The following is a 19,430-nucleotide window of genomic DNA, read 5'->3' on the forward strand; positions in this document are numbered from 1 at the left end:
GGGATGACCCCACCCCCACCTTCTTGCTCCCCACAAAGGCTGCAGAGACTGGCTCCCCCCCGCCCCCCGGCTTCGGGGACCCCACCTGAGGGCCATCAAGTACCTTATCCTGCAGGATTCTGGCCCCTCCACACCCACCCACGCCATCGATTTCTGGGGACGGACGTCCCCCAGCCATGCCCGGCTGAAGGGATTCACTCCTCAGCCCGTATGGAATAGTGCCGATGGGGGGCGCCTGGGTGGCGCAGTCGGTTAAGCGTCCGACTTCAGCCGGGTCACGATCTCGCGGTCCGTGAGTTCGAGCCCCGCGTCAGGCTCTGGGCTGATGGCTCAGAGCCTGGAGCCTGTTTCCGATTCTGTGTCTCCCTCTCTCTCTGCCCCTCCCCCGTTCGTGCTCTGTCTCTCTCTGTCCCAAAAATAAATAAACGTTGAAAAAAAAAAAAAGGAATAGTGCCGATGAATCCAGCAAATCTGCCACCAACTACTACCACTCACCTGTCCGGACAGGTGCTTATCCTCTCCTCCGGGAACCTGTCTGGCAGGTGACACAGCCATGGCAGGGCTGTAGCAGCCTCAGGGAGCCTCAAGGTCCAGGCACCAAAGCCCGTGCCCCTTGCTTGGGCGTTGTCACTGATGTTATAGTTGTGACCCCTTTGCGTGTGAGGTTTCCAAGGTGACCGAAGGGATCAGAAGGTGGACATCTTTATTTTTATTTAATTTTTATCTTTTTTAATGCTTGTTTTCGAGAGAGAGAGCGAGCAAGAGAGAGAGCAGGGGAGGAGCAGAGAGAGAGGGAGACACAGACTCCAAAGCAGGCTCCAGGCTCTGAGCTGTCAGCACAGAGCCCAGCGAGGGGCTCGAACTCGGGAACAGCGAGATCGTGACTTGAGCTGAAGTCGGACTCTTAACCGACTGAGCCCCCCAGGTGCCCTGGAAGCCGGACGTCTTTAAAGAAAAAGTACACAGGCTTTGGAGCCCCTGCAATCCTGTTCCCGCCCCTGCCTTTAGGGCTTCGGGCAGCTTTGTCACCTCTCTCACCTCTGGAGACCACTCTCCACAGGCCAGGGACAAAGGTCTGGACCGGCCACACAGGGCAGGGACTATTGTCTAGGCTTATCGTGGAGGGAAGCTGAGGGCCCCTGACAGAGAGCGGATGAAGCGAGATGGCCCAGGACCCCTGCTCCTCGCCCGGAGTCCGGGATGCCCGAATCCCACCCTGCGGTCAGGCGACCTCTCCAGAGCACGGGAGGCTTCACAGGGGATCACATTTCACCACAGCAGCCTGAGACGAGCCCCCATGACAGGGTCCATCTGCTGGCAGGAAGCAAAGCCTGGCTCCTTTGCCCGAGAGGAGGGGAAAGGTGACACCCAGCCCCTGTGCCTTCTGGCTCCAGTTACACTTTCTGCCTCAGGGAATGACCCAGGGGAAGCGGAGGCCCAGAGAGGGCTGTGCCCTGCCTGAGGACACACAGAGCAGACCCCACTTCCGGTCCATCAGAGGCCAGGGACAGACCCCTGGCCTCCGTAGCTGGCGGGCTGCTGACGGGGGCCCGCACCCCTCCTCCTGCAGCCTCTTGTGCTCACTGGGTTTCTTTTGTGGGTTTCTTTTGCTAGGGGGAGGTCCCTGGCCTTCCCCTGGGGACACTGGGGTTTTTGGCGCAGCTCTGTGTGACCTGGGGAAGCCTCCTCCCCTCTCTGAGCTGCGCTTTGTACAGGTCGGGACCGTGGATTGTGGTTCCTCACAGGCCCCACAGGTACCAGGTGAGGCCAAAGGTGTAAGACAGCTTTGTAAACCACAGGGCTCTGTGTAAATGGAGAATGCTTCCAGGCTTCCACCCATGCGTCAGCACAGGACCAGACAGACAGACAGACACACAGACAGTGTGCACGCGAATGTGCATGCACAGAGACGCTCCCTGTAGACTGCCCTGCCCTTGGACCTGACCGTGTACACACGCATACTGTACCCACATGCGTGTTCTCAAGTGTCTGCATTTGGGTGGGGGACACGTGGCTTGGTCTCCGCCTTTGCCCCTCCCTGCACCCCCTACCCAGCGGCAAGAGCCCACACGGGGTGGGGTGTTTGTCCTCAGGGCAGGGAGAAGCGTCGGAGGGTGACGTGCCAGATGGGTGGTTTAGGATGAGCGGAACAGCTTGGCAGGTTTTTCGAAAACTGACCGCTCCTGTGCCCCAGCACCCACATCCAGAAAGAGGACATTTTCATCACCTCAGAGGCCCCCCCACTGCCTCTTCCCATCACCGTCCTCCCCGCAAGGTAACCGCTGACCTGAATGCCACGCTCAGAGCTCTCCGCCTGTGTTGGAACTCTAGATAAAAGGGATCACACAACGTGCTCTTAGGGGTCATCGTTTTTCACCCAGCATGATCTTGGTGAGGTCCGCCCACACGGCCGCATGTGGTTTGTGCTCACTTAGTACCGTTAGCGTCCCATTTTGTGAACATTCAATTGACCCAGACGTCCACTGATGGAATTGGGGCTATTTATAACTTGGGGTTGTATGCGCGACGCCACGGGGAACGTTCTTACACGTGTCGTTTGGTGAAAGTATTTATTCATTTTGTGGGATACGTATCTAGGGATGGAATCGCTTCTACTCAGCCTTGTTAGAAATTGCCAGGTGTTTTTTTTTTCCAAGTGGGGATACCATGGACACTCCAGTGGCACTGTCTAAGCATTCCGGTGGCTCCCATGCTCTGTATTACTCGGCATCATTAGTCTTTTTTGATTTTAGCCATTCTGGTGGGCGTGTGGGAGTGCTCCACTGTGGTCGAATCTGCATTTCCTCGTGTGGCTAATGAGTCGAGCCCCTGTGCATATGATATTTGCATTTATGTGTTTTCCTAGAATCCTCTTCTACTCGGTGATAGGCCTGTTCATTCCCTTCTGATGCAAATAGATTTTTAAGGTTTGTTTTTTTTTTTTAATGTTCACTTATTTTTGAGAGAGAACCTACTGAGCCACCCAGGTGCCCCAGTAAGTTCTTAATTTTAATGCAGTGCACTTTGTCAAGGTCTTCTTTAATGCTAGTGGTTTTTGTGTCCGGTTGAAGAATTCTGTGTCTGTTCCGGGGTCACAAAGGTAGTAGCTTTTAAGAGTTGTGTTTTACCTTTTGCATTTAGACCTACGCGACATCTGTAATTGGCTTTCACGTGTGGTGTGGGCTAGGGGTCTGATTCTTTTATTTTTCTTTTCCACTTGACCCAGCACTCTTTATTGAAAACTCTAGCCTTTCTCTGTGGTACTGTACTTGGGATTCTCTCTCTCTCCCTCTCTTTCTGCCCACCCCCCCCCCACATGTACTCTGTCTCTCTCTCAAAATAAATAAACTTAAAAAAATAAATAAAGGTCTCAAATAAGTTTAAGTCTTCCCCTTTTGTTCTATTTCTTCCAGATTGCCCTGGCTTTTCTTGGACCTTTGTGTTTTCATATGCATGTCAGAATTCACCTGCCAGTTTCCTAACATATACACACACAGCCTTCTGATATTTTGAATGGGATTGCATTGACTCTATAGCTCAACTGGGGAGAATGAACATCTTCACAATATTAGGTCTTCCGATCCATGAACATAGTATATCTTTCCATTTCTTTAGTTCTTCTTTAATTTCTCAGTGATGTTCTGGAGTTTTCAGTAGATTTATTTCTAGATAATTTGATAACTGCATGATATTTTGGTGAACATTATCATTTTAAAGTTTCACTTTCTGTGTGTTTATTGCCAGTAGATAGAAATAGGGTTGATTTGGGGCGCCTGGGTGGCTCAGTCGGTTGAGCGGCCGACTTCGGCTCGGGTCATGATCTCGCGGTCCGTGGGTTCGAGCCCCACATCGGGCTCTGTGCTGACAGCTCAGAGCCTGGAGCCTGTTTCAGATTCTGTGTCTCCCTCTCTCTGACCCTCCCCCGTTCATGCTCTGTCTCTCTCTGTCTCAAAAATAAATAAACGTTAAAAAAAATATATTAAAAAAAAAAAAGAAATAGGGTTGATTTTTGTAAACTGTCTTTTTATTCCAGTGACCTTGCTAAAATAAGTTAATAATTCTAATCATTCCTCCTCAGATTTTGTTGGGGGGAAGATGCTCTAGGGTGTGGTCAGCCATGGTCCACATGGTTCAAGGTCCTTGAATTCTGGGCTGGATGTGGAGGTAGAGAGAATGGAAGACAGATTTGCCCAGCCTGGTAAGCAAAGTCTCTAGGGCCATGGTGAGGTACAGAAGTCACAGACTTTGTCCATGTCTGCACATCCATTGAGAGTTGCTGCCCCAGCCGGGGCACATAGCCCAGCCCACCATGGCCTCAAGAGAAGGGAAGCCCTGGGTTCTAATTTTGGTTTTTAACTGACAAGCTGTGTGACCTTGAGCACATTGCTGAACCTCTCTGAATCTCATCCTTTCCACTCGCAAATGGAGGGCACTATGCCCGGGCATTTCTTTCTCTCAGCCAGTAGGTGCCTGGTAAACACTGGTGAATCAGTTTCACTTACCAGCATTGTCCCTTTTGCCCATGGGGTGATTCTGAACATTGTCAGAAAGTTCTGCGGTCCAGGGGCTGCTAACGTGGGTGCCCACGGGGAGGAGGTGACTGGCTACCATTGTGCTTTGAGAAGCTTCGGTGCAGTTGGCCCTTTGGGGATTTGTGTTTCTACCATGAAGACACCCATGTGAGGCTGCCTGTCTCCAAAAAGGAACTCAATTACTCTTTCAATAAAAGTCTTGGCAGAAGTTCCTGAAAAATGTTGCCTTCTGTGTGATCCCTCATATACAAAAGGACGGAATTTAATTATTCTGTCCTGTCCGTGAGCCCCAGGGCTGGGTCTGGCATGCAGCCACAGCCCTGGCCGACCAGCAGGCTTCCTGGCCCCTGATGGGGCTCATTATTCTGGGATGTGTTGGGAAGGAATAGAGGAAGCACAGGGCGGGTCTCCCCTTCCGCCTGGCCTCGCCCTCTCCGCCCTTCCTTTTGGGGTGTGTGGCTTAGAGAAATCCAATGTGTCTGTGATTACCTGGATAAGCAGCTCTCCAGAAGTTAACTTGAAAAGGTGATTTCCTTTTCAGGTCTTACCGGGGCCTCTCTGTTCCCCCCGGGGCTGACCTCAGAGCACCCTGGGAACCCTTGGTAGACTCAGGAGCTCCAGCCTGCAGCTGGCTTGTTCCCTCCACTCCTGACCCCCATCTCCTACCCTCGTGGCAAATGAGATTCCTACCTGTTACAGGAGCCGAAGCCAGGGATCTGGAGGAGGTCGGTTTTGGCTGGCGGAAGGCCAGGCGGGACCTTGGAAAGGTGAGGAGTTGGGGGCTGAGAGCTCTCCAACACCCAGCCCAGCTCAAATTTGTCTCACTTTTCCCATCTGCAAAATGGGGTGCAAAATGGGGATAGCAATCTAGTGTCTGCCTCAGGGTTGGTGAGAGGCTCCCACAGAAAGAAAATGGGGTTAAAAGGCTTAGTCCAGGGCCAGACCCAGAGCGAGTCCTGCTTGTCTCACCAGTAGTAGTCAGGGCTCAGGGCCACCTCCTTAGGAAGCCCTCTTGATGTCCCCTGGCTGGGGTTGGCCCTGCCTCACATAGGAGAGGCACACAGATGGACAGCGGTTGCTTATGTGTCCAGAGAGCTTTGGAGGAGAGGCCACTTGTCCCTGGGTCCTTATCACAGAGACCTCGGTGTGTCTGTAGAAAGACAAAATACTAAGTAAGGTTGCCAGATACATTATTGTGTTTCTATTCGCTGAGTCTGACAACAATGTCTGTAAGGCAGCTGGAGCTGAATCATGGAACACTCTTAAAAGTCCAGAAGATTCTTTCCTGGTTGATGAGTCTGTTTGGGACTTGTCTGTAGGTTGCACCTTGAATCAGTTGCGTTCTCCAGAGAAACAATCAGTAGGACGTGTGTGTGTGTGTGTGTGTGTGTGTGTGTGTGTATCTATATAGCTATATATGTATCTCTTTAGATCTATAATCTATCATCTATATTAAGGAGTTGGCTTATGCAATTATAGGGGTTGGCAAGTGTGAAATTTTTAGGACAGGCCAACACGCTGTGAAAACTCAGACAAGGGTTTGCTGCTGCAGTCTTGAGGCAAAATTCCTTCTTCTCTGGGAAACCTCACTTTTTGCTTTTAAGGCCTTCAACTGATTGGATGAGGCCCACCCATGTTATCCAAGGTAACCTCTTTTACTTAAAGGCACCTGATTGTAGATGTTAAACACATCTGCCAAATACCTCACAGCAACATCTACACTAGTGTTTGGCCAAGCAACGGCACAAGACTCTTGCCAGGTTGACACATAAAATGCACCACCCCAGGCCTCCATCCGCCCTCGGCCAGTAAGTTTCAAGCCGCTAATCCTAAGGGGCCATGGTGTGGGGGGGATCTAGTCGTGCCCAGACCAGATATATGAGCTTCCGGGCCATTCCCCTACCAGACTTTGTAGCGTGTGTTCAAGGCCATCTCTTCTGAGGCTCATGGCGATTCTCAGGGGTGGGTCAGTGGGTCAGGGAGAGATGATCTTGCCCGTTTTACTGAGGAGGAAACAGGTGCCGAGGTCCAATGACTTTGCAAAGGTGTTGGCTTAGCGGTGGAGCCAGGTCTCTAACTTCTTCACAATCAAGACACGTGCAAATGGCTTCTCCTAATGCGGGAACCTTCCCCAGGGAACCGAGGGAGGAGCCCTGGGGGCCAAGAGTGTCTCTTCTGCCATGAAGCCACGATCTAGGCCTCAGTCTCTCTGCCTGTAAATGATTCTCAGCATCTGCTCCCGCTCCGTTCAGAACACTAAGAGCTACAAACAAATGGCCCCCAAGGGCTATCTGTGTCATTTATTCCACGGGTGTCTATTAAAAGCCTACTATGTGCTTGCTAACATGTGGGACGAGAGCTGGCCTCGTGCAGAGCAGACCCAGAGGTCACTGGCCCCAGAGGGAGAGGTCGCCAAGCCAGGGGCTCAGGGCTGGTGAAGGTGGAAAAGCCAGCGACCCAGATGCCAATCAGTCCCTGGGAGCCACTGTTGGAAGCTGGCTGTGCATCTCCGGGCCTAGGACAGAGGGCCCGGGGCAGGGTGGGCACCGCTCTCCCGGCTCAGTTCTCTTACCTTACACAGGAGCCCTCATGAGGTCGGGATGATTGATCTCACTGTTAGATCAGGAAACTGAGCCCAAACCATAGAACATCAATGGGAAAATTTCCAAAAACATGGGCAAAACTCACCCATAATCCTGCCACTGCAACTGTGTTTATTTTTCCAGGTTCCGTTTCTTGGCTGTCCATCTTTTATGTGATTATAAGCAGAAAACAGATCCAATGTTGTCATTTTTTACATAGCATCCTGTCCATGTGTCATGTTCTTACCCAGTTAACGTTTGAATTATAGCATGTGTATTAAGTATGTATATTGTTTTAAAAAGGCAGGTGTCCTTCAAGGCTTACAGTTAAAAAAGAGCACCTGGGTAGCTCAGATGGTTAAGTGTATGACTTCAGCCCAGGTCATGATCTCACAGTTCGTGAGTTTGAGCCCCGCGTCAGGCTCTGTGCTGACAGCTCAGAGCCTGGAGCCTGCTTTGGATCCTATCTCCCTCTCTCTCTGCCCCTCCCCTGCTCGTGCTCTCTCTCTCTTTCTCTCTCTCTCAAAATAAAGAAAACGTTAAAAAAAAGAGCAGTCCCCTGTACCTCTCCTCACCTCCCATTTTTCCCCCAATAGTCCAGCTTTTTGGGGGTAGGAGGCCTTACCTCCATAGGCTACCTGACACTTATATGTTGTTACTTCTGTTGGTTTTTAAACTTAGAGATTCTCTGTTGATTCTGTCCTGTGGGAGATTCTGGTGCTTTTTTTTTTTTTTCATCTCTGACCCATCCTTTGTGTCTTTTCCTCCTCCTCCCAAGTAATTGTACCACACTTTGGGTTAGATCAGTAGACAATGAATGACTAGCATTGTATAACAAAGGAAGTAATATTCACAGCTGATCTCAGGTAATATACCAAGCTGCATCTCCTTCCTTTAGACTTCTTTTCCTGGAGTTAGTGATTCATTTTTTTGTTTGTTTGCCTAGTTTTCTAAGCCATGCCATAGATGTATCCCTTGGCATGTCACTAATTCACCCCAAATTTTCCAAAAGAAGTTTAATTCTCCCTCACACTCACATACATCAGGGGCTCTTCCCTTTCTAGAAGCCCTCTGTCTCCTTGTCTAATGTGGTCAGGTTGTGCTATTTGCTGTCACCAGGTGACGTGCCTTTATTTCCCATCTCCTGTCCCTTTGTTGTTGAACTCCTTGCCTTTGGTATCCCCGTTTTGTGACTGCTTTTCTCTAGCTTACTCTGTTTTGGTACAGTACATCCTTCAGCACCTTTCTGAGAAGAGGTACATAGAGTGTCAATGTTTTGAGGCCATGCATGTCTACACACGCTTCATTTTACTCTCAAAACCTGAGGGATAGTTGAGCTGGGTATAGAATCTTAGCCAGAAACTGTACTCTCTCAAAAGAATACCCCTATCTCCCAGCTTCTGCTGTTACTGTCCAGAAGTCCAATGCCATATTGATTCTGGACATTTCCTGGAGGCCTCATTTTATCTTGGAAGCTTTTAAAATTTTCTTTCTGGGATTCTGAGCTTTTGTGACAATGTGCTTTTTGGTAAGAGTTGGGTTTTCGTTTTCTTTTTTTTTTTAATCTGGCATTTCACATGGTCTTTCAATTTGAAAGTTTATATCAGTCAGTTTTAGGTGTCTTTTGGGATCATTTCTTTTACTCTTTTCTCCATTTTCTTTCTCTAGAACCTCCAGTTAGTTATTAGACCTTCTGGATTGATCCTCTAATTTTCTTATCTCTTCTCTCCCATCTTTCATAGCCCTCGTTTTGCAACTTTCTAGAAAATCTCCTTATCTCCTAATCCTTTCACTGAATATTTTACATCAACTATTTTTTTTTTTTCCATTTCTACAGATGCATTTTTGTGTTTTGAAGGTTCTTTGTAAATAACTTCCTGTTGTTTCGGGGATGTGGTATCTTCTCATATCTCTCTAAGGATATTGGAATTTTGCTGTGTTTTTTGAAGTTTTTTTCTGTCCACTCATTTTCTCTGTTTTCTGAGTTTTCTTTTTTCTTGTTTATTGTTTTGGTCTTTGTCTTTTGCATTAGAGGCTCTCTGTGCATATTTAATAGTCACACACCGGGAGCTGAACCCCACAGGTGGACAAATCCATCTTCTCATGGGCTTTACTGCAGGAGTTTGCACAGGGCCCAAAGTCACTGCACATCCACCTCTTCTCTCTGGTTGGAGGGGCCTAGCTGGAGGGGTGTGGCCTAGCCAGAGAGGGCGTGGCCTGATGGGTGCATGGCCTGGCTGGGGGTGTGGTAGTGAATTAAAAGGCAAAAGAAACCAGGACCTAGTCAAGACAAGATTTCTCCCCCCAGCCCCCATAGCAGTTTCCAGCAGAGAGTGAGGTGACCAAAGTCTCACCAGTAGAGGAAGGTCCTTCACACCCTTCAAGGCTCCAATGGGGAAGAAGGAGGCACTAAAAGAATGTGTAACCCAAGGCTGAACTCTTGGGTAGATCAGGGCTGACCGGATATGTAGTAAGATAGAAAGGTGCCAGCCCAGCTCTCGTCACATTGGGGAAACTGAGGCCACTTAGGACCTCTGTGTTCCTGTGGTTCCCTGTGAACACACCTGGCCAGCTCCACCCTCTGTCCCCACAGCATCTGACGCCATTGACCTCCTGGGAGCTTTCTTCTCCTAACTGGGCTTAGGAGTTTTGGCTGGAGTCCAAGGTCTCCAGGGGGATTTTAGGGATCTCTTCCAGCTGGGCCTGCTTGGGTTGGCCTTCTGGTGACATCCACCCTGCACATGCCCGCTGCTTGTGGATCCATCTCACAGAGGGAGCTGGGTGTCTGGGGACAGGACCACCCATGTGCCCTGGCTCCCCCTGTCAAGGTCTTATGGCCCAAGCCTCATAGTGGCCTCACTCAGCCTCTAGACTTTTCTGCGGTCGGCAAGGGTCCTCTTGGCCTGGGGAGTTAGCTTCTCTCAGGAACTGGGTCCTGAATTCTGGATACAGAGCCATCACCAGCCGTGCTGACTGAAGGCAAGTGGCAGGTAGATTGACAGTGGGTGGGCAGAGCCCGGTAGTGACAGCCCAAGGGCAAGGGCACGGGTGGCAGCAGCAAAGAGTCCAGGATCCTGAAGTCCTTAGAGCTGATCCAATATAAACCCCTTTTACAGATGAGAAAACTGAGGTGCGGAGAGGTCACATAAGGGCTTCTCCAGCCTCACAGTGAGTTTCCACAGTCTTTCCACTGACCACACCAAGGAGTGAGTCCCTCTCATTCTCTCTCTCTCTCTCTCTCTCTCACACACACACACACACACACACACACATACACAGACTGGTTTGTTTGGCACGTCTACACTTCGGATGCCCACATATTGGCATCAGAGTTCCTGACACACTTTCCTGCATCCTAGACACCAGAAAATATGCGGTGGCCCCGGGCACTCGTGGGCCTGTGTGTGCTAGGAACGTGGGAACTCTCGGAATCTCAGGAAGTCAAAGTTTTCATCTGAGTGTGGGGCAACCGAGGCCCAGGGCCAGTGGACAGGGCCTGGTCCCCTCACCAAGGCGCTCAGCACCCTCAGTGCCATCTCCGCGTTCCCACTGCTCCCGTGAATAGTTAGAAAAGTTGAAACAAACATAATGTAATTGCTTGTCGATGACAGAATGCCAGGGAAACCATAAAACCCACCAGGCCTCAGCGCCTGCCCAGGCAGGTGGCACCGGCAGGCCGAGCTGGCAGCCTCACCCCTGCCCCGCTGGCTGGGTCTCCTGGGCCTCTCTGTGGCTGGGGAACCAGACCCCCTGTGCCCGCTGACGGCCAAGCCGCACCTCACCTGCCAAGCGGGGTGCCCAGTGCCAGAGCAAACTGGGCCCGGGCCCAGCACACTTTCCAGAAATAGGTTCCTGTGAGAGCCTGAGGCTCGCCCCTCCCTCCACAGCTCTTACCCCCTGCAGAGAATCCCCTGTGTTGCCTCAGACCCTGGAAATGCTGTGTTCACGGCCCCTAAACCCCTAAAGGCCTCAGGAATGTTCACTGGGCCAGGCTGGCGCTTCCCGGCTTCCGTCAGGCCTCCTGCCTTTCCCACCGGTCCCCGGGGTAGGGTGGGGCCCTCCTGGCCATGGAGGAGGTCCGGGGCTCAGGCAGAAAAGTCACTTCTTCACACTCTCCAGAGTCAGTGCCTGCTGCCCGGGAAGACACGACTGCTGGGGAGGGTTCTCGGGCCTTTGCCCCGAGGGCAGGCCTCCTCCTTCGTACACCCCCCCACCCCACCCCCCCACCCCACCCCCGCCACCCACCTCATCAGTATTAACAGGGGCCCCAGGGGGAGGAGGCGATGGTTAGGGAGGTGCAGGGGCGGGTGGGGGGGTAAGGCAGGTGGGGGGGGGTGGGTAGATAGGTGGAATTAGCTTAGCAGGTGGAAGGATGGGACCCTCTTTGTTTTGGTCTCTGTCTTTCCATTAAAGCCTTCTTTTAAGGCCCAGGAACCCTGCCTATTTTCAGGAGGGAGGCGTTGAAAGCCCCCAGGGCTTTCACACACTCTCTGTGTGTGCAGTTTGGCCCTGTGGACTGGGGGCTTCTGGAGACCGTGCCATTTCACCTGGGGCGTCTGTGGCTTTTCCTCTGAGACCCGTCCCTGTCCCCAGAGAGGACCTCTCACCTCCCCTGCCTGGCGCCGACCCCAGCCAGGACAGCCTTCCAGCCTCCTGGAGGCTCTGACGCCCTCTTCCCACGTGGGCCTGGGCTCCTGGCTGCATTTCATTTACCGGCATCATCTGCCGAGCATTCTCCCCTGCCCTTCTCTTAGCTTTGTGGTTTATACATTTTCCTTGCTTTCTTTCTTTTTAAAATTTACTTATTTATTTTGAGAGAGAGACAGAGAGAGAGAGAGAGAGAGTATGAGCAGGGGAGGGGCAGGGAGAGAGGGAGAGAGAGAATCCCAAGCAGGCTCCATGCTGTGAGCACAGAGCCTGACTCGGGGCTCGATCTCAGGCACCGTGAGATCATGACCTGAGCCGAAATCAAGAGTCGGTCGCTTAACCGACTGAGCCACCCAGGCCCCCGTGTACCCTTTTGTTTCTTCACCACCCTTTCCTGGGAGAAACTAGGGGGAAGCATGGGGGGGGGGGTCCAGCAGAAAACTCCCATGTTTCAGCAGAAAACCTCTCCGTCCCTCACCGGTCCTTCGTGAAGTCCTACCCCCTCCCAGCCACGTCACTGTACATTCTTCTAGTTGTTTGAAAGTTTCACTGTTTATACCTCAGTCTCTAATCTGTTTTAGGTATCAGGGTTACCGACACGGTTTTATAGAGGGGGAAAAAAAGAGTTCTGTTCCTAAAAAATGCTTATAAACCACTGACTGAGCCCAGCCCAGGGGAGCCGGGGAGGGGAAGGAGGGTGAGCAGGGCCTCTCCGAGCCCACATAATTCATCTTGTAAACCGAGCCAGGGCTGGTGAGCACACCGCCAGTGTCAACCCCCCTTGCCCTGAGGCCGGGCACCCCTGGGGAGGACACAGCCCGTACCATGGTCCTGAGACCCCTGGCCGTCCCCCACATGCCTCGCCGAGCAATCACCACTGAACGAGTAACATTAGTGAGGTGATCTGCTTCCAGAGATGACGTTGGGGGCCTCTCCAAGGACAGGGGAGACCAGTGGGGAGCAGGTACAGATGCTGCCAGTGAGCTTCAGGCCTCACCGTGGCCACGGGGCCTCCGACAGCCCCAGCACACCAAGTGGGGCCTAATGAGTTACCCTCAAACCTCTTGTGCGTCGGCGTGTCTGTTCATCCTGAATGAGGTTCCAGGAAGGTCAGGCTTTGAACCGAGTGAGAGATTTAGGCATCCCTTGATTTCTGGGGCCATAAAAGCTCTTGAGAACAGCTTTGAACCATCTATTTCCTCTTTAAAGAGCTCGGTTCCTGGGGCAGACAGACATAAATAGGTAATTATAGCCCAGGGAGATGTGTGCCTGGGGGGTTAGCCGTTAGTGGTCTCCTAATTGGCCTTCCGGCTTCCAGCCCCTCCCACACCCACCCATTGTACACTCTGTTGCCAGAATGAGTTTTTCAAAAATGCAAATCTGACCTTGATTTTGACCCCCTCCCACAGCTGCCCCCGGCCTCAGGACGCTGCCCAGAGCTCCTTCTGCCAGGCCTCCTCCGCTCGGGCCCAGCCTACCGCTCCAGACTGGGGGGGGGGGGGGGGAGGTGGAGGGGGGGAGAGGGTCGGCCAGGTTGCTGCCAGACCCTTCTCTTTTCTTGCCTGTCTGCAGACCTCAGCCCTGTTTCCTCACCTGGCCAGTCATTGTGCAACCCTTAGGCCTCGCCTTAGATGCTGCTGCTTCCAGGAGGTCCTCCCTGACCACCACCGCCCCCACCCCAGATTGGCATCACTGTCCCCCATGATGCCCTTTTGCACATTCTATTCTTACAGCCAGATCAGACAGGCTGCATGGAGGAGGGGGCGCTGAGGATAAGGTCCTGAAGGACGGGTAAGAGTTTGCCAGGCAAACCGATCGGCGAGCTCCCCACCTGCCCAGAGGCTATCCTGGTGGCTGGCTGCTCTCAGCCCAGGGTCTACACTCCATTCTCACCCTTCTCTTTCAGAATGCATGAACTGTACCCGGCTCAGCGACATGAGTGAGAGGCTAACCACGCTGGAGGCCAAGGTCAGACAGCCTGGGGAGCTGGCGGGTGTGTGTGCGAGGGTTGTGGATCAGGTTCCTGCAGGGTGTGACTGGGGAAAGCCCGACCCTGAGCAGCCTGGTCCCAGGGGTCAGGTGCTGCTGGGGCCTCAGCGGTTCTGGGTGGTCTACTCTGGGCTGCCTCCTGGTGTGGGGGAGGGGAGAAGGGAAAGCAAGAGATCTGGTCCCGGACAGCAGGCTGGTCTGGGTGTGGGCTTCAGTGGCTGACGGGGCTGGATATCCAGAAGCCGATCCCTCAGTGGAAAAAGGAGGGAGCCCCGTCTCCCCAGAGGCTGCTGCCCCCAGTTCTGGCTCTTCCTCTCCCCGTCTGGCACACGTCTGGGCACAGACAAGCCGATGGGGGAGGAGCTGCCTGGCACCAGCCAGCTCTCGCCCCACCTACGTCGGGGTGGAGCGGGTCACCCCAGAGGCAGAAGGACTGAATAAAGAATGAGTTAATTTAGGGGCGCCTGGGTGGCTCATTCAGTTAAGTGTCTGACTCGATTTCGGCTCAGGTCACGGTCTCCCGGTTCGTGGGATCGAGCCCCACGTCGGGCTCTGCGCTCAGTGTGGAGCCTGCTTGAGATTCTCTCTCTGCCTCTTTCTCTCTGCCTCTCCCCTGCTTGTGCTCTCTGTCTGTCTGTCTCTCTCTCAAAGTAAATAAATACACTTTTTTTTTTCAACGTTTATTTATTTTTGGGACAGAGAGAGACAGAGCATGAACGGGGGAGGGGCAGAGAGAGAGGGAGACACAGAATCGGAAACAGGCTCCAGGCTCTGAGCCATCAGCCCAGAGCCCGACGCGGGGCTCGAACTCACGGACCGCGAGATCGTGACCTGGCTGAAGTCGGACGCTTCACCGACTGCGCCACCCAGGCGCCCCATAAATACACTTTTAAAAAGAAAAAAAGAAAGAAAAGAAGAGGAAAAGGTAATTTATTTGGGAGTAGCCCCAGGCAGCTCTGCGGAAGGGAGGACGTGTGAGGCACAGGCGTGGCAACAGGCGGGTTCCCCGGGTGGACACCGGGGGACCCTGTCCATCTGGCCCCTCTGAGAGACAGTGCCTGGGACAGAGTCTGCCAGGGGACGAGGCAGCTGGCGGTGTCTACCATCCCTCCGTGGGAGACGCTTCTGCTGGGCTATCTCCACCGTCACCTCATGTCCCCTGCCTCACCGGCCTGCTGGCATTGTTCCTGTGGCCCGAGAAAGCCCCAGCGGCGAGTCTCGGGTCTCCTGCGCCTGCAGGAAGAAGCCATAGCTGGGGACCGCGGGCCGAGTCCCGACTGGGGACGAGCCCCATTCTCCTGTTTGTCCCAGGGTGGCTGCTGGGGGACGAGGCTGCTGTACCTTCACATATCTGAGGAGCCTCCTGGGGCCTGGGGCTGCCGGGGCGGCCCGGCCCAGGAAGGAGGGTCCCGGTGTAGGAGGCGGGTGTGAGGGCGGCCAGGGTGGGGACAGAGCACTGGGGCGGGCCGAGTGTGGCAGGGCCACAGAGCGGGCCCAAAGGTCGGGCCCCTCCTGGAAGAGCCTGCCTGGCAGGTCTTCCCAGCAGATGCACAAACACACGGGAACACACACAGACACACACACAGCCCTCGCATCACCCTCTGGCCCTGCCTCTTGCCCTGAAAGCCTGGCCGTGGGGGCCCCTGCCCGGCGAGACGGGGCTGCGGGTGACCGTCACCCGGAGTCAGACATGAGTGGGACTGTCACCGGCAGCTGGGTGACTCTCCCCGGGCTCCCGGCAGCCCCCTGGACATGGGGGGACTAGGGGACCTTGTACCCTCCTTGGGGTCAGGGGCTCCATGGGGGTGGGGTGGAGGCCATCAGGGAACAGATGTTGTCACGTGGGCCAGGCCGGGGCTGGGGAAGCCCCGGGAGGGTGGGGGTGCTGGGGAAAACCCCGGGGGGAACGTCTGGCCCCCGAGATTTTAAAAAGAGGAGGGGTCCCCAAGCCAGCGGGCCTGACGGACATTTTCCAGCTCCTGAAGCCTCTGAGTGGTTTGGCAGAGTATTGGCCGACAGCCCGCCCTGACCCCAGCCCGGCACCTCGGGGTGTTACAAGTCACAGCCCTGGGGGCAGAATGGCACAGGGCTAGCCGTCCTCTGCCCAGCTGGCCCTGGCCCTCCCGCCGAGAGCAATTGCTCCCTGTCCTCCCGCCCTGACACATCGCTCGGCCACAGCAGCAGGCCGTGAGGGGGCTCCGAGGTGAGGGTCGTGACCCCTCTGCAGACCCTGGTGTTGGGGGGGTCGGGCGCCTGCCCAGGAATGGCTCTGCCTCACCGGGTCCCTGCTCAGCTCCGGGCCTCTGTCCACTGTCCTGTGAAATGGAAATCGGAGTTGCTGGCCCGCCCACTCCCCACCCACACCGGGTTGTTCTGGGGGAGGGTGTACAGGGGTGAGTTTTGGAGACGAGAGGGGGACGTGGTGGGCATCTGGGGAGTGCGAAGAGGCGGCTGCCTTCTGGATTCCCAGCTCAGGGATGGGCGATTCGGGTCTCAGTGTCTGTGCGTTACCTGGGTCACCTTCTAGCTGGTCACCTGCCTGCTACATGCCTGAGTGTCCCCTGGGGAAACAGAGCCCCTGAGTGGGCTCAGGTCTGAGGGCCCTGAGAGGTGGCGGCCTGGAGAGGGAGGGGGATGGAAGCTGGCTGCACTGCCGGGACAGCCCTGCTGAGGCCAGGTGAGCCTGCTGGGCTCAGAGACGACATGGGGCAGGATTGGTGGCTGTGGTCGGGCCGGTGAGAGCCAGGCAGGCGAGGCCCAGATGGGGAGCCAGAAGCCAGACGGCTGGCATAAGAGAGCAGCAACCCAGAGGCCTGGAAACTGTGGCTGCTGCCCCTTCAGACAGGTAGCCTGCTTTGGTGTGTCAGAGGGATGTGCTCAGCTATAAGTAACAGAAACCCAGCCAGTGGCACGTTATTCTTTAAAGACATTTATTGTTTGTGCAACAAGAAGTCCAGCAGTAGGTGGTCTTGGGATTGGTTTGGTGGCTTAAGAACTCAAGCTCTTCACAGCCTTCCCCTCCACCTCCTTAGCGGATTGGCTTTTGTCCTCATGGTTAGTGCCTCATGGTTACAAAGTGGCTGCTGCAGCTCAAGGCATCGCATCTTCATACCATGTTCAGAGGCAGGATGTAGAGGATAAGGCAAAGCACCCTAACGGGCTCTTCTGTCTCGTCGGCCAGCACCAGGCTGTATGCCTGCCTCCTAGTTGCAAGAGAGTTGGGGAAATAAGTACCTGGCCGATCATGATTCCTCCTCTGGGGCACACCCACAGGTACACAATAGGGGGCTCTCATGTCCGGCAGCCATCAGGTCTGCTCCCTCTTCACTCCCTGCAGGTGCCTGAGGTCCCAGAAGGTCCAGACCTAGGAGCTGATCTGGGACTCCTGCCACCCTCTTTTCCTGGTGGGGTGGAAGGCCAGGAGGAAGAAGTCTCCTGACTTCCTTCTTCTCCTCCCCCTCAGTTTAGACTCCACGGGCCGCATGGTGTGGGAGGGAGCCCGAGAGGATTCCCCCGTGTGAGGGTCAGAAGCCTCGGAGTTAGCCGGTCCCCGGTGCAGGAGGGCAGCCTCCCGGCGATCAACCAGGCCACAATGATGTCATCGGAGCCACTGCCCTCCAAGTCTGGCTGCACTCTGGTTTTCTCGGGTCAGGTCTCCATGCCCACTGCTGCCTGCCCTGGTGAGGTCGTCCGCCCGGGTGGGATCGGTTTCTCCAGGAGGCCGGCCACGGCCAGGCTTGGGAGGTGCCCAACGAAGAAGTGAGGGGGGCCTTTTGGGAGGGGGCGAGGCTGCAGGTGGCAGGTCCCCTGGGGGTGGGTCCAGAGCCCTGCTGGCGAAAGGGAACACGTAGGCCTGACCCCAGGAGCCCAGGGAGGGTGCCCTCCCAGGAACCCTGGCTGCCCCCAGCCCCCTGTTGCTCCTGAGGACTCCTTGGAAGTATGTCCATCTTGGGGTCCCCCAGAGACACTGCAGTTCAGCCCGGCCCCCTGTGTGGTCACCTGCACCCCCCAAACCCACCTTCTCCCGGGTCCCTGTCTGGTGGCGATCCCACGGTCCCGGGAGCCAGGCCGGAATCAGGGGACCCACTCCTGCCTTCACCCGTGCTCCTGCCCCTGGGCTCCCCATCACGTGTCACTGACCCCCAACTCCTCCGCTGCCCCAGAGCCCCCAGCCTCGGCCGTGGCTGGTTAGCTTCCAGCGACACTCAGTGGCTGGGCAGAAACCATCCCACTTCTCTCCCAGGGCGGGGGGGGGGGGAATGGACTTTCACCCCACCCCCTGGCCGCTGTGTGATAGTAGCCAGCTGCTCCCCTCGTGGGTGCTTCCATGAGGTTCCGCCAAGGCCCAGGCCGTGGCCAAGCTGTGGACAGGTGGACAGGGCACTGCGTGGGACCCTGGGCCCAGCCTACTTGCCGGGTGACCTTGGGCGAGTCACTTGCAGTCTCTGAGCCTTTATTTCCACCTCTCCTGTGATGGGACGTGGTGACCCTTCCTGCCTCCTGGGGCCTTGGAAGGGCCGGAGGGGGAGGGGCCCAGAGACGTAGCCCTGGGGGTTGCCCACTGGCCCAACACAGATGGAGACCCTGAGACCTGGTGCGGGGTGCCACTCTGTTCCCTAGATCCTCAGAAACTGTCACCCAGGCCCAGGGACACTGTGGGACTGGTGGGAGGGAGTGCTCAGGGGCCCCTTTGTCACCCCCCCGCCCCCCACCGCACACACACACCAGAACCTCAGCCCAGCCCAGGCCTGGGTGCTGTGAAGGCCGCTCTTTGTCCCCGGGACCCACCAGCAGCAGCAGGAGGAGCTGGGGCCAGTGTGCTTGACACGGTCAGTGTCCGCTTTGCTGACGGGAAAACTGAGGGCCGCCGAGGTCGCAACACCTGCACAAGCTCACACAGCGGCCGCCTAGTGGGAGAGCTGGATTCAAACCAGCTCGTAAGGCAGCAGGGCCTGAGCCCCACCCCCATCGGGAGGCACTTAACCCGTGCAGGGCTCTGGGGACCAGGAGCCAGGCTGTGGCTGTTGATACAAAGCTATCGTGCAGGGGTGAAGGGAAGGGCTGGCGGGGGTGGCCCGCCACTGGTGGCCCTCTGAGGGCATGGAGGTGGGGGGGCTCGGGGCAGGAGGGACCCTGGGGTGGTGCCGGGCAGCTGGAGCAAAGCCGGTGAGGCCCAGGAGGAGCAGGGCAGGCCGAGAAGGGCGCCTCCCTGCGTGGGAAGCGTGGGGCCACTGGCGGTTTCGTTTGAGGGGGGCTCCCCAGAGTTCGCTTTGCCCAAAGTCCTCGTCTCCTACCATGTAGGGAGGCCCCAGGAGGGGATGGGGGCAGGTGGAGAGCCTGGGACCATAGACCCAGGGCTGGAGCCAGGGCTGGGCAGGCCAAGGGGCATGGGGTGGGAGGTGGGGTGGGGTGGGGCGGGGTGGGGCGGGGTGGCGGGTTGGGGAGGCCAGGTGCCCCGGCCCTGGCCCTGCCCGATGTGGGGAGCAGCAGTCGGGGAATCTGTCAGGATGCGGGGTTTGGCTCCCAAGGCTGGAGGCAACAAGAGACACCAGGCTTCCTCTCCTGCAGGCAGATCCGGGAGCAGAGACTCGGGGGCCCGCGGTGGGTGGAGCAGGAAGCCGACTCTGTGGGACAGGCCTGGGACCCCTTCTCTGGGGGTGGGCCTACTCTGGGTCTCAGC

General features: G+C 55.6%; 1 protein-coding gene across 2 annotated transcripts in view; it reads left to right on the plus strand.

Moving 5' to 3' along the window:
• The window catches only part of COL26A1 (collagen type XXVI alpha 1 chain), a 167,532-nt gene that overhangs the window by 132,100 nt on the left and 16,002 nt on the right, over positions 1 to 19,430 (plus strand). For both annotated transcript variants that reach the window (XM_047838768.1, XM_047838769.1), the window contains exon 4: positions 13,668 to 13,729. In XM_047838768.1, coding sequence (XP_047694724.1) covers positions 13,668 to 13,729 — 62 coding nt within the window. The remainder of the gene's footprint in view (positions 1 to 13,667; positions 13,730 to 19,430) is intronic.

This window comes from Prionailurus viverrinus, chromosome E3, assembly GCF_022837055.1.
Source record: "Prionailurus viverrinus isolate Anna chromosome E3, UM_Priviv_1.0, whole genome shotgun sequence".
Classification (NCBI taxonomy): Eukaryota; Metazoa; Chordata; class Mammalia; order Carnivora; family Felidae; genus Prionailurus; species Prionailurus viverrinus.